A 14,999-nucleotide genomic window follows, 5' to 3' on the forward strand; every position below is an offset into this window, starting at 1 on the left:
GCTCCTTCCACAGCAACTGTCTTTACAGGTTCTGTGGACGATTGTGGCAAAAGCCTGCCTAAAATCAAGGTATGTGAGATCTGCCCAGCCCTCTCCTTCACACAGGATGAGTCAACTCTTTGTAGAAGGCAAGGTCAGGTCATGTCATCTTCTTCAGACAACTCAGACAAGGAAAATGTCATTTTAACCCTTGTTTACAAAAGCTAACAAACATCTTATAGTACAATGTCATCAACTTTTTAGTGAAAGCATTTCTGCAGGGAAGTCTTTGGTGGTGCTTATTGACCGAAATGATAACATTCCTTCCAACGTTGGCTTGTGGGGTCTGTTCAACAGCTGGTGTGCAGCCAGGGCAAACCCCCATCATCCAAAAAGTTCAGTGTCTTTTGAAGAACTTGAACAGCTGTTTCAAGTCAGCCCTTGCAACGATAATGTGGCAGATGTGGCTGTGGAAATACGAAGAAAATAATCCATTTAAGTGTTGACTAAGGCCTGTAAACAGCCGAATTTCTGAGCTACTTTGTGTTTTGTCTGTCCATTTCTTTTTATTGTTAATCTTGCTTTTGATGACTAGTGCTGCCTCTTGTGGATTTTCCAGCCTGTAATGTCTAGAAGGCTGTTTAGATCCCGAATCCCCAAGAGATTCTGTGGCCTGCTTTTAATGTTCCAATTTGTGTGTTGAATGCTTTAGTCATGGTCTTTCTGATTTTCTTTTAAATGACTGACCTTAACTATATGAGTTGTAATGGAGGTGACAAACAACAAAAACAAATAAGACAGAAAGAAACTGAAAAGTTTCATCCACTTAAGTCTAACCAGTTAAAAGCTACTTGTCTGGGTTTATGCTTTAAAAAGAAAAAAAAAAGCAAGCTAGCTTGTGGTTTCTGTCAGAGCTGGCAGTGGTTGGACTGGAAAAGTATCAGACTCACCACAAACTCGAGCAGTTAAAGAGGAAATCAAAGCGTACAGACATGGGCCAACTAGCTTGGAAGAAAGTCAGACCATTCCAGTCACTGGGACATGAGGACACTTCAGGAGAATTACAGGCATAATGGTCACCGAATGCAAGACAAACAGGACACAGTCAAGCAAATGGCAGGGGGGTGGTGGAAAAAGAGACTAGAAGAAAAGAGCTGAGGAGTCATTAGAAGGGGAGAATTTTAGAGAAGTAGAACAGTAGAACAGATGGAGAAGTGGAGGATCATTAGTAATGAAAGGCTGATTCCTGTTTTTCTGCACTACCACTATGCTTTTAAGTTCCACATAATATATTTTGATATATGTAACCAATAACATCAGAAAATAATGAAACCCAGAGAATTTGTAAATCCTAGGTTACCAGTTTCTGTGTTTGCTCAAAACCAAGTACCTCAACCTAGTGTTTGCTTCAAGAGGTACACGGGCAGTGAGTAAGGTATGTCCATGAGGATCATCTGACTGAACCCTGTGAGGGTGTAAAGGGGATTAATTTGCTTTTTAAAATCCCTTTGGAGACTCTCAAAGGCAAACATCAGGCCCCTGGTTTGAGTTTCTGTTTGCAAATGAAATTGGTCATTGAATTCTTACAACTCTGTAAAGCAGTCTGTTAAATTGCTTGGAAAATCTCAGATTTAGGATGGGGCAATTCTGTTGAAAAGCATGGTCTTCAAGTCAACAAAGTAATACCTAACAAAGAGTCTGTACTTGCAGCATGTCTACATCTCTTTACTGCTGCACATACCCTGTTTTTTTTCAGCAATACTAACCAATTTATCACAAGGCAGAGATGACATTTAAGAGCACCAACATAGAATTCATTGTAGATAATGCTTAGGTCTTTGTCCATGGTGGAGCTTTTAACATTCCTGCTGCTGCTACAAGCAGTAGGACATTTGGGGGGCAGAGAGCTTTCTGCAGACACAGTCATTGGGAACGGATTCTTTCTAGATGATAAATGAAGAGTTTGTTGTTATTCTGCATTTATTTCCACTATTTTGCCTGGACAATTCAGATCCACTTTTCCCACAGACATTTTACAAATACTTTATTTGCAATTGGTCTGATGGCAATCTCAGATAAATTCTAATTTAAGCCTGGTAGTTTCAGTGCTGCTCAAATGTAACTTTTTTTATTTTTCACCCCCCTCCCCCCCCAGGATGTTTTGACCAGTACAAGAACAATACCTTTTATCCCAACAATCTGTGTGGTACCTGCTGTATGTTACAGAATAAACTGCAGCCTAATGTTTCCTGTGAGATTTCACCACTCTAAAAGGGTCTTGTCCCAAAAGCCATTCAGGAAGTAAAAACAATAGCTCTTATCACAGGCAGTGGTCTACTTTTCAAACATGTTTTCTGTCTGGGTGATTCAGGAGCAGCTGATGTTGTGAAGATGCATGGTAAATTAAGTGGATTGCTTATAGAAGGACACTTGACTCACTTCTCCCTCTGCTCTTGGAGATCTGCTGAAATGCTTCATTCCTGAAACTGAACTTCACGTGTGCTCATTTTCTTCCCTCCCACTACACAGAAATCACAGTTTTAATAAAACCCTGAGTTGTTTGTTAAAAAAAACACAAACAACTTTGAAAGCTTTTTTTTTTTTAAAGAGGTTAAGCAGTTGTTCATTACAAGACCAATTAGGTTTTGCAACACATTCTGTGTAAGCTCTGCTGTCATCTGCCCCCAGTACAGTTTTTGAAATAGAATTAGACTATTTGATGGTTTAAAATACTAAGGTATTTGTCAAATAACTGCTTTCTGAAACTCTATAAGTTGCAGCAAGCCTCTGCAAACCCTTTACTTGGAGGTCATGTTGCAGTCACTACCGTTCATTAGGAGGGATTTGAGAATGGTAGTTGCTTATGTGTGCTGAAATAGCCATGTTGGGGCAGTCTTCAACTGAGTCTCTGGGATTAGCTGCGAGCAGATTTCTAAGACAGTATCTTTTCTATCTCAGGGTTTTCTGCCATTACTCTTTGTTTCTAACACCTCCATTACTGCTATTTGACTGAGACCAGGGGTCATCGTCTTCCAAATATCATTGTTCTGTATGAAGTGTTGAAAGAATTGATTACTTGTAGTTACAATGCTGTGGCATTTTCTGCGCTGTGCAACTGCAGAACCTAATTTATCTACCTGTGCTATTTCAGCTGAGTCACTTTCTTGATATTAATAACTGTCATTGTCAGCCCCCACAGTTGTGGTGTGTGTACCCGAGCAAGTGTTTGGAAATGCTTCTCAAGTAATTTACGTCTCTGTGAATCACTGAGCTGGAGTTTGAGTTGCTGGAAAAAGCCTGAACATTGCAGTTTCAATGAGCATCTAGTAAAGCACCATTTTGAGTCAGAGGAACACAGATCTGTGCAGCTTAGCAATGGAAGGTTTTATCTTGTACTATCTATTTGGAATGGCTGAATGAATTAATGCAAACAATTGCAGAACCTTGTAGCAGAATAATTCATCAGGAAATTCTTTAGGCAAACTCTAAAAAGTGCCACCGATACACTTGATTTTACTGATGTTGAATCAGCGGTCTTAAAGTGAGCTAGTTGTATGTATGATGATATAACTACATAGCTGTGACCTTTGAATCACCTGCACTTGACTCTAGGAATTCAGTTTCACAAAATGCAAATATTTAAAGTACAAAATTAAATTGTATTGTAGCTTATCAAACCAACCGAGCTGCCGTCTGTCCAGATTCCTTTTGATTAGTAGCTAGTGAGACATTACCAAATAAAACACTGGCTTCGAGGGGCTTTGGAAGGAAAGAATTATAATGCACTTCGCTCCCATTTTGCTGAGCGTGGAATGGCTTGCAGAAGCAGAGTGGCATCCCATAGTTGCACTCTACTTTGAGAACAGTATGTGCGGTCCCATACATGGTATAGCGTTTCTTGAGGGGTCATCTTTTTTTTCTGCTAAAACTTTTTTGAGAGGTTTTTAGCCTTTTACATTGGCACTGCAAATTCAGAGCAGTTTCTGCAATAGCTGACTGCACAGGTTATTGCAGAGAACTCCTGGTTTTATCATATAAACAAATGTTGTAACATTGAGTGCATGTCTGTAGCATAGCCCCAGTAACTGGTGTCCAGGAGAATAGAATAGAATAGAATAGACCAGGTTGGAAGAGACCTTCAAGATCAGGTGGCTTGGTTGGTAGCGCATCAGACCCTTAATGGGAAGGTTGTGAGTTCAAGCCTGCAGTGGGCAGTAGTGTCCTCCCTACTCTAGTCATGAGGTCTCTGGTGACAGGTTGGACTCAGTGATCTTTGAGGTCTCTTCCAACCTTAGGAATACTGAGTGATATTGTGTCCAACCCATCAACCAATCCAACCCACCTAAACAACTAAACCATGGCACCAAGCACCCCATCAAGTCTCCTCCTGAACACCTCCAATGATGGTGACTCCACCACCTCCCCGGGCAGCCCATTCCAATGGGCAATCACTCTCTCTGTATAGAACTTCTTCCTAACATCCAGCCTAAACCTCCCCTGGCTCAGCCTGAGACTGTGTCATCTTGTTCTGGTGCTGGCTGAAGAGGAGTTTGAACAAGCTGGGATTCTATAAATAGTATTTCTGTAGTAGTGTGGTTTGCTGCTTAGCCTAGAGAGCCTTGATGAGACAAATGTTGTTGATGTTTCAAAAAATATTTTAAATTCTGAATTACTTTTTCCAAAGTGGAAACACATTCCCCTGCCCCAAATTTTTATGGCAAATTTTCTTCTCTGTCATGGTGGGTTGAGAGGCTTTATTGTAAAATGTGCAAACTTCAAGCGAAAGAACTGTTTGTGAGAACAAGACAGGCATATTAACCATGGATTATTGGATTTTGGGACAGTTCTGTTGTTTATGGTGTTGTGGTTTGGGTTTTTGTTTGTTTGGTTTTCTATAATATATTTTTTCCTGATCCGTTGCAGGGAAGCTTGACAGGATTTGGAAAATTTGGAAGTACAAAGTAACATTTGATAGAGGTGAACAGAATAGAATAGAATAGAATAGAATAGAATAGAATAGAATAGAATAGACCAGACCAGACCAGACCACGTTGGAAGAGACCTTCAAGGTCATCACGTCCAACCCATCATCCAGCACCATCTAAACAACTAACCCATGGCACCAAGCACCCCATCAAGTCTCCTCCTAAACACCTCCAATGATGGTGACTCCACCATCTCCCCGGGCAGCCCATTCCAATGGGCAATCACTCTCTCTATGAAGAATTTCTTCCTAACATCCAGTCTAAACCTCCCCTAGCACAGCTTGAGACTGTGTCCTCTTGTTCTGGTGCTGGTTGCCTGGGAGGAGAGACCAACGTCCGCCTGTCTACAACCTCCCTTCAGGTAGTTGTAGAGAGCAATAAGGTCTCCCCTGAGCCTCCTCTTCTCCAGGCTAAGCAAGCCCAGCTCCCTCAGCCTCTCCTCATAGGGCTTGTGTTCCAAACCCCTCACCAACTTTGTTGCCCTTCTTCTGGATTCGTTCCAGCAAGTCAACATCTTTCCCAAACTGAGGGGCCCAGAACTGGACACAGTACTTTCCACAGTACTAGCCAGTGCAGTGTACAGGGGCAGAATGCCAAGGAATATTAATTAATTCTCTAAATATAATATTATCTGTACCTATAAATATAGCATAAATGCTGCTGTTAGGTTTACAAATCTTTGCATCCTAAGGGAAAAAGACTTGAAGAATTGTGGTAGATCTTGTTTAGTAAGTTGTGGCTAATACTTGTCTGCTGGGAGTACATATTCCTGGTATTTCTTTTGCTCAGTCAAGCCTCTAAAAGGAATTTTCTCTTTACTCACAGTAGAGAACATTTTAATCAAAATTGCATTCAGTAGAAATTCTAAAACTACCTCACAAAAGCCTAAATGTCTTCTGTAAATGTATTTTGAAACAGGGAAATCATGCTCCTCTTTCAGGATAACCAGAGTTTACTAATAGAAATTATTCTTGGGTTGGCATTATTGAGGCCTTTGAAGTCTGATGGTAGGTGCAGAGAGATGCTGTGGGTGACTGTAGAATGGAATAGAATGGAATGGAATAGAATAGAATGGAATGGAATAGAATGGAATAGAGTAGAATGGAATGGAATAGAATGGAATAGAGTAGAATGGAATAGAATAGAATGGAATGGAATAGAATGGAATAGAGTAGAATGGAATGGAATAGAATGGAATAGAGTAGAATGGAATGGAATAGAGTAGAATGGAATGGAATGGAATAGAATGGAATGGAATAGAGTAGAATGGAATGGAATGGAATAGAGTAGAATGGAACGGAATGGAATAGAGTAGAATGGAATGGAATAGAATGGAATAGAGTAGAATGGAATGGAATGGAATAGAATGGAATAGAGTAGAATGGAATGGAATAGAGTAGAATGGAATGGAATGGAATAGAATGGAATGGAATAGAGTAGAATGGAATGGAAAGGAATGGAATAGAATGGAATAGAGTAGAATAGAATGGAATGGAATAGAATAGAATGGAATGGAATAGAATGGAATAGAGTAGAATGGAATGGAATGGAATGGAATGGAATGGAATGGAATGGAATGGAATGGAATGGAATGGAATGGAATGGAATGGACCAGACCAGGTTGGAAGAGACCTTCAAGATCATCGCGTCCAACCTATCAACCAATCCAACCCACCTAAACAACTAAACCATGGCACCAAGCACCCCATCAAGTCTCCTCCTGAACACCTTCTATATTTCTAGATTTGTGCTGATGTGATGTTCCAGTGATGGTGGGAACACTGCACTACTGGCAGAAATTTCAGGTTGGCTTGTTTTAAAAGGCCAAACATCAGAAAATCTTGAATTTGTAGAACTAGTAAGATCTCATAAGGGCAGATACCAATCTTTAGACTGAATTGTGATTACTGATGTTTTCCTTTGTTTCTGCAAATTTCTAATTTGGGAAAAGGCCACTTCAGGAGTGAGTTTTGGTTAGAGTCTTTTTATATTGTTGTTTTTGGGGGTTGGTTTTGTTTTGTTTTGTCTTTTTACCATCTATTTATATTGATACTGAGCAGGAATGTACTGGATTGTTCAGGAAATTAAGGGAGAAATTCCACCCTTCTTCCCCACAATTAGCCACCTGCAGAACAGAGGGACCTTCTGTCATATGACATTGTTGCAGCTGCTCAGTTCTCCCATCTTGCTCACAGATGTCTGGTCTTGGTCAATCACAATGTGAGCATCTTGGACACCAATGGCACATTGCAGTCTGTAATTGAGCTGTTTTCTGATCCTTGAATGAAACGCGTTTCATGTCTGAGGGTGGAATCCATCTTCATCGGCCTTGGTGGCACAAGTCCCGTGAGAGGAACCAGGAGTTTGTTCCTCGTGTGTATTCTCTTATCTGCTGCTGAAATCCACTGATTAGTTCCACTTAAGGGAAGTCTTTATTTGTGTGCTGTGTCATAAGTATTCTTACTCATAATGAGTTCCGTCTGTGAGGGGTAGCCTTTCATGTTAAGTGTCTTTTTCATGAGGAATAATATTACTGTATTGAAAATTAAGAGTCTGCTTAATCTAATGTGCAATATCAGCACACACTACCTAAACAATGTGAAGACCGCTATTTCTTATCTCTACAACAAAATTTCAGGCACTTAACCAAAATGTTGATGATGTTCATTTTGGTTACATATTCTAAAAGTTTTTAATTAGCCACATGGTAGTAATTTATCTCTGGATAATATTTTACCTTTGCTGTAAAATAGCTTTTGTGTATTGGACACAGAGCTGATTAAAGGTTAATAATTCAAAGCAAAAGGTTAATAATTCAAAGTAACTTAATCAGTTTAGTGTGTTGGAAAACTTGGACTTAGTGGTTTTTCTTTTCTGTAATCACAAGAAAATTTATCCAAAGTGTGTTGTTAGTTATTGCATACACAATGCCCATTAATTATTTCCTGAAAATATCTGTAATTTCTTTGTGGAAAAAGCTTTGACCTGTATTAATACAAACTCACATTTATAAACCAACTTCATATGCGTGAAGAGAGCTTCCAGTTTAACACAAAGCAAATATGCTTTGTTACTACTCTTGCATGTTGGCTTCTTAGTGCTCTGTTTTAAGCTTTAGCTGTGATAAAGGCTGATTTTTAAAGAGAGCTTTACCTACTGGACTGGTTTTAAGTGATCCACTTGCAGATGAATGCCACTTAGTAAGAGGAAGTGCACAGATTCTGAGTTCCCCAAAGCCTTTTTCCTGTCTGTGGTCTGTATATGTGGCAGCATGGACATATGAATAATTTGTTATGCTGGAAACTTGGACCAGAGGCTGGTTTACTAGGCAAAACCCAAACAGCTTCAGCTGCTTTATTATACTTATTCTTTGGTTTAAATTTGTATTTTCAAGATAATTCTCAAATCTGTGAAAAACAGTTCAGAGTTTTTACATGTATTTGAAATCTATATACTTTTTGTTAGTTAGCTCTATCCTGAAAGGTTGTTTTTTTTCCCCAGGTAGAAATAGGATTGAAAAGTTTACTCCTTTTTTTGTTTGCTTTTTTTAAACCTCTTCAATTTTTATGTTACACTGAACTCTGCCTCTTTTTGGCTTGATGTTTGTTTGTTTGTTGGGGTTTTTTTATGTAATCTCTTGAATCATAGAATCGTCATTGAATCAAATAAGGTTGGAAGAGACCTCAAAGATCATCAAGAAACAGAAAAGAATTCCACCATAGTTTTAACTTATAGTAGGAATAAGTTAATTGATACAGCAAACCCCCAAAAGATGTCTGCCTCTAAATCTCAACTTCCATCTTCAAAATAAATCAGCAGCCCCCTGAAGCTGTACTTAAAGACCATAGTAATAAAGCTCTTCAGAGCAATCCCTCATTATACAGTGAATATTTGGAGAATAACTTCCCTTTCATTCTGCTTCTTGCTGCACATATCCATTCTCTCTTTCTGAAGAAGTTTATGCAGTACCATAGGAAACCTGCTGCTACCATACTTTTTCAGGTAGCACAGGACTTATTTTAGAGAATATTTGCCCAGAAAGCAACTCTGAAGTTGCAGGAGAAACTAATTTACTGGAAACTAGGCCTTATAAAAAAGCAATGTTGTTTGAAGATATGAAACTTGTCCTCAAGGTTTGGAGATTAGTAATTTAACTGTTTAGTACTCTTAGCATTTAGTACTCTCAGTGTAGAGCTTTTCAAATACAACTACTCAAGCAGTAAAGTACATAGTGAAAAATGTATGATTTATATATAAATGGCAGTAAGAATCATGGAATCATTAAGGTTGGAAAAGATCTTTAAGATTGAGTCCAACCATAACCCAACTGCTGGTATCACTTAACCATATCCTGAAGCACCACATCTGCACGCTTCTTGAACACCTCCAGGGGTGGTGACTCTACCACCTCCATGGGCAGCCTGTTCCTATGCCTCTCCACTTTTTCAGTAAAGAAATTTTTCCTAAGAGCCAATCTAGACCTCCCCTGTCACAGCTTAAGCCCATTTCCTTTCAACCTGTCACTAGTTACTTGGGAGAAGAAATAATCCCTAGCTTCACTATAACCTCCTTTCAGCAGTAAGATCTCCCCTTAGCTTTCTCTTCTCCAGACTAAACCACACCAGATCCCTCAGCCTCACCTCATATATGGCATACTCTCCAAATCATTCACCAGCCTTGTTGCTTTTTCTGGACCAGGACCTCAATGACTTTCCTATGGTGTGGTGCCCAGAACCCAACGCAGTACTCAAGCTGTGTCCTCACCGGGGCTGAGGGGCACAATCACTTCCCTATCGTGCTGGGCACATTGGTTTTGATACAGGCCAGGATGCCATTGGCTGTCTTGGCCACCTGGGCACACTACTGGCTCATGTTCAGCTGGCTGTCCACCTGTACCCTCAGATCATTTTCCACCAGGCTGCTTTCCAGCCACTCTTCTTTAATGGGGTCCTTTGTTCAGCCCTCTGTGTAGATCAGTGTCATGGAGAGGAAGAGGTGACATGCTGTTTTTTGTAAGTTCTATTTAGATTTATTACACAAGAATCAATTTAAAAATCACTTTTAGAAACTATAAAATTAGAGTTTTTTATCAGCCTTATGATGAAGTGGCACATCTTGAAGAGGGTCTACAAAAGCAATTGTTTTCATGCAAGATTAGAGTTCCATATCACAAAAATAAATGGTGCTAAGCTTTTCATTGAAACTCCTTTCTACACCAAATTTATAATAAATCAAACTTTTCAAACAGAAGTAAAGGATAAAAGTTTGCTGTTTCTTTTTTTTTTCCTCCCCAGATCCTGGCTTAAATGTGACTGTAATAAATTTCCTTCATTCCAAGAAATAAAATCTTGATGCATCCCTCTTACTGATGGCTGACAAATTTCCCTTTTGAGAGTAAAAAGACTGCTGTTAAAGTAACCTGGGGTCACAGGGCAGGATTGTTGCAAGTTCATTTTCTCCTTGATGGCCTCAAAAGGCTGACAAAATAGCTGATAATGTTATTTACTTTGAAAAAGAAGATGATTAGTACAAGCATCATCAATGTAAAACCACACCTTTGTGCCTTGGTTGTAAAAGAGAACATATATCTGCTGTGAAATTGATTTTATGTTACTATGAAATAGAAGCAAAATTAAAAAGTAAGAAATCACAGAAGAAAAAAATAACTCAGAAACCCCCCAAACTAAAATCTGAGAGGAGAGGCTGGGGATTGCATAGAATTACATAGAATAAACCAGGTTGGAAGAGACCTTCAAGATCATCCTGTCCAACCCCTCAACCAATCCAACCCACCTAAACAACTAACCCATGGCACCAAACACCCCATCAAGTCTCCTCCTGAAAACCTCCAATGACAGCGACTCCACCACCTCCCCAGGCAGCCTCATGCTGGTCTCAGCTGGTCCCATCTGGCTGGGGGCATGATGTGCGTAGAAGTCTCTGGAGTGAAGAAGTAAAGCTAAGCCTGGGGACAGGGAGAGGAACGACTTTTACCTTTTTGTTTCGCAGTAGCTGAATTTTTAGTTAAGTTTTTTATTTTGCCTGGTGACCAGTTAATTTTCACAAAGTTGGGTCTGTTTTGCCTACGTGATCTGGACCTATCAGCTCCCCAGTCCTGCTGAGGAGGAGGGAGTCTGGCTATTAGCCCCCACCCCCAAACACACCATGCCCGGCTGCAGAAGGCTTTTTAGGGCATGCCAATGTGCATCACCGAACCATAACGTTATTTTTGGGTAACTGTATGGAAGAAAGCTGGTTTAACTTAATGAATGATGTTGAGAGGAAGGAGCGTGACCGTGGGATGACTGGATAGGAGCCTGCTTAGGAAGGAAGCGTTGGGTTGGATGGAGAGATTTGCTTTAAAAGCAAATAAGCAACCAAACCTCAACCAAACAAAACAATAACCGTTACCAACATACCCAAAAACACACACACAAAAAGAAAATAAAGAAAAAAAACCATTAAAACCCAAGGAAACATACTTTGTAACCCTGGAAGGGTTGGAGGACTATGAGAGAATCATGAATAAGAAGCAGAGAGAGACAAGCATTCCTTGTGGTGTGAAGGGAAGCATGCTGCAGCATACTTAAATGGCCAGTGACCTGATATAAAACATTTTATTTTGATAAATAGGTTACACAGTGGAAGCATAAGCAATTAGTTGCTTCTACCCTCTTGATTTCACATGCTGCTCTTGGAAGCATGCTGTAGAACTGGCACAATGAAAGGCTTTTGATTGGCAGAAGGAAGGTGAGATACATAAATATGATTCACATCTGATATGTGGGTTGTCTTTGGGAATGAATCACTAATTTGGAACAGGTTGTATTGGTTCAGATTTAGATTATTATTTTTTTTTGCCCCCTCTGTTTTTAATAGATGATTATATCTTTTACTGAATGGCAACTTATTTCGTAGACATTTTTGGTTCTTAATAGAAGAGTCTCATTGCAGTTAAGCAGTATCTTTTAGATCTTGGATCTAAAATGGACATGGAAACTGGTGTTTGGATCTGATAGCTGTAAAATAATACAAATAAGATGATACACAATTCTCATCATTCAGTCTAGGTGAGAGAATCACAAACTATCTGGCTATTCTCTGGCAGAAAGTAAGATTGTGTTGGTGGAGAAGGTCACAGGCACAGCGGACAGGAGGGCATCCAAGAAAATGTTCTGTGCAGTGTTCTGCATGTTATGACGCACTGCTTATGCAAACAAGGTATAACTTATGTGTGAGGGAAATCTCTGTGAAGGAAAACTTCCAGTGTTTGCAAAGCAGTAGTTACCTAATCATAGAGCTGCCAGACATCATGCTAGAAGACAAGATACAGACAAGATATATCCAAGTCATAAACACAGTCACAATTGTACACGGAGATTTCATCACAACTCTCTTGGTCTTCCCCTTTTCATTACTATTGTGAAAGTTCTATAGTAATGCTTCTGTAGTTAAAGCACTAACCCTTTTCTGGAACCCAGGTGCTTTATTACATTGAAGCTGTAGCCTTTCTTTGGTTTGGGGTTTGTTTTTGTTGTTTGTTTTAACTATTGTTGTTTTTTATTTGTTTGTTTGTTTTGTTTTAACTATTGTGAAAGGTGACAGAATTAAGCTGTTCTAGTAACCATAAATGAGAAATATTTATAATAGAGTTTTTGGTTTTGAGGGGGTTTAGAGATTTAAATGTTTTAACCTTTTTAAAATGGTAGGGGAATATCAGCTTTATAAAGAGGGAAAGAGAAAAAAAGAACTGCAATAAACTCCTTTTAATGTTCTGCTTAGCATTAATGGCCCTCTAAGGATCCAAAGGGTAATCCAAGAAAAATATAAAAGTAGTTGCTTTTGTTTGTTTTGGTCTTTCCATCCTTTTACTTTGAATCAGTCTGCCTTTTATTATGTTGTCAGGAAAAAAAAGGCAGTCACATAATTCCTTTAGTTTCTTAGTGGAGTTTTTCCCATTGGTTGGAAAATCACCTAGTTGATGAGTCTGTCTTATGTTATTAGTTTTGATTACACAACCCAAATGGAAAAAGGAGAAGTTAACTGAAATGTGTTGTCAAGAATACACACTTTATGTTCAGGTTGGGTTTTTCATGTGACAGTGATATTGGAAGCCTGGAGGTTCACCTTTAGTAATGAACAGTTATTAACCCTGAAACAGCTTTCTAAAATTATGTAAATTCCCACACTTGGATTTTGTATGTGGTTTCCTCTCTTAGGTTTTTTAACCTGAAGAAGCTAAGAGGACATTTCAAACTACTTTACTGATTTTTGAAACTGTACTTCTACTTTCTGGTCATAGGTATAAAAGCTCATTTTTCTAGCTGTACTTAATAAATATAGCTGTTCATGTAAAAGCTCTTTTGGCTAGAAACTCAGTAATCTTGTTTTCTGAACAGGTGTCTCAATGCATGTACCTATTGCAAAACAAAGCATGCCAGAGGAGATCTAGCAAGTTATCCAATTGAAGAGCTAGTGGACAGAGCCAAACAATCTTTTCAAGGTAAGGAGTTATAGCTCTACAATAAAAGTCAGCCTCTGAAGTGTACCAAGTCTTATTTCCACAGATAATACATATGATACCATATGGTTCTGTTACAGTATTGAGGTTCTTAGTAGTTATAACTGTGTCTGGTCATGCCTGTGTGGTAGAAAGCCATGGTTTTGTTATGTTGTGCACAACGCGTAGCCCTACCATGAAGAGTGTTTCATACTGATTTTAGGATTGTTGAAGTGAAGTTCCGCACAAGCACTTTTTCATGATGATCTGGAGTCTGTAATATTTAGTCATTTTACTCTTATCTCTGCTTTCTTAGAAGGTAGGAGAGTGTAACAGGTTAAAGAAAACCTGCCTGATTTCCCCAACAGAGGGGTGAGGGAAAAGTAACACAAAAAATTCTCCAGGTTGAGATAAAGAGATTTGAGAGAAAAGGTTTTACTGAGCTAAAGAGATTTAGTAATACAACACACAATCACCTTGGCTAATACTAAAATGTGCAATTACCTTAGCTTAGCCTGTTTGCAGAAACAGAAGTGCAGCATTAAGCAGGAAAGAGTAGCATAAAGCACAAAACCAGGGAGCTAGCCAGTTCCTACACAGCTAGCCACCATTCCTGCAGGAAAAAGAGCCAACCCCCAAAACTCAGAACCCAAAAGCAGCAGCTGGAACCGGAAGCCTCTTATGTTACAATATGAACTTCAAGTCTTATATTACTTGGCTCCAGCCAACACGTTCATTTTGAAGCTGGCATGGTTTTGAGTAACAGCAACAAATATTCAATTTAAACCATGACAGACAGTACCTTCTTTTCACTCCACAATAAAAGTAAATTTCATGAACCTCCCTAGAATTCTTAAAACCCTATTTAAGGGTGCATTGATTTTTCTGGTAATGACTTTTCCTGGGGGAGTTCTGGGGTGTTTATGAGAGCCATACAAAGCTTAGTAGGTTTGAAGTTCACTAAGTTACTTGTAACATCACATGGATCCAATCAGGCATCAAAAATATTTCCTGCAGTATAGTCCTGTGTCAGTATCTGCCCCCAACTCTTACACATCTACTAGTTATGATAGCTTTATTGTCAGTATCTGTCCCCAACTGTCCACAAGTTATGATAGCTTTACTGTACCCTAATATTTTGTCTTTATATCTAAATTTTGTCTCTTTCGAAAATGAACATTTGATGCCAGTGACAATTTCTGAGGCCATGTTGTAGGATTTACTGTATATTAAAAAAATACTGAGGTAATTGAATTGTAACATCTCTTTCCATCCATGTATCGAATAATTGAATCAAAAGTAGAGCAATAAATAGGACGTGTGATGTCATATTCTCTATGCATGCCAAATAGTACAAGCATCGAGTTTCAAGTGTTGGCTTCAAGTGTTGCAGCTGTTCCAGTAAGAAGTAGGTCTCCAGTGATTCAATGTGTTTTTAAATCCATCCTTATTTGTGGATCCATAGTGAACCTTACTTAGGTCAGCAGTGAACTATTTCTATCAGTGTCCAAGGAAGAGTTCCTTTTCCTAAGACA

At 39.1% G+C, this 14,999-nt stretch overlaps 1 protein-coding gene across 1 annotated transcript in view; it reads left to right on the forward strand.

Moving 5' to 3' along the window:
* Positions 1-14,999, forward strand: part of CDKAL1 (CDK5 regulatory subunit associated protein 1 like 1) — a 489,452-nt gene that overhangs the window by 188,935 nt on the left and 285,518 nt on the right. Inside the window, exon 9 of the mRNA XM_068160857.1 lies at positions 13,364-13,467. Within this exon, the coding sequence (XP_068016958.1) occupies positions 13,364-13,467 (104 nt within the window). The remainder of the gene's footprint in view (positions 1-13,363; positions 13,468-14,999) is intronic.

The sequence above is a fragment of the Melanerpes formicivorus genome, unplaced genomic scaffold (assembly GCF_026170545.1).
Source record: "Melanerpes formicivorus ecotype bairdi unplaced genomic scaffold, bMelFor1.0.p_v2 SCAF_53, whole genome shotgun sequence".
NCBI lineage: Eukaryota > Metazoa > Chordata > Aves > Piciformes > Picidae > Melanerpes > Melanerpes formicivorus.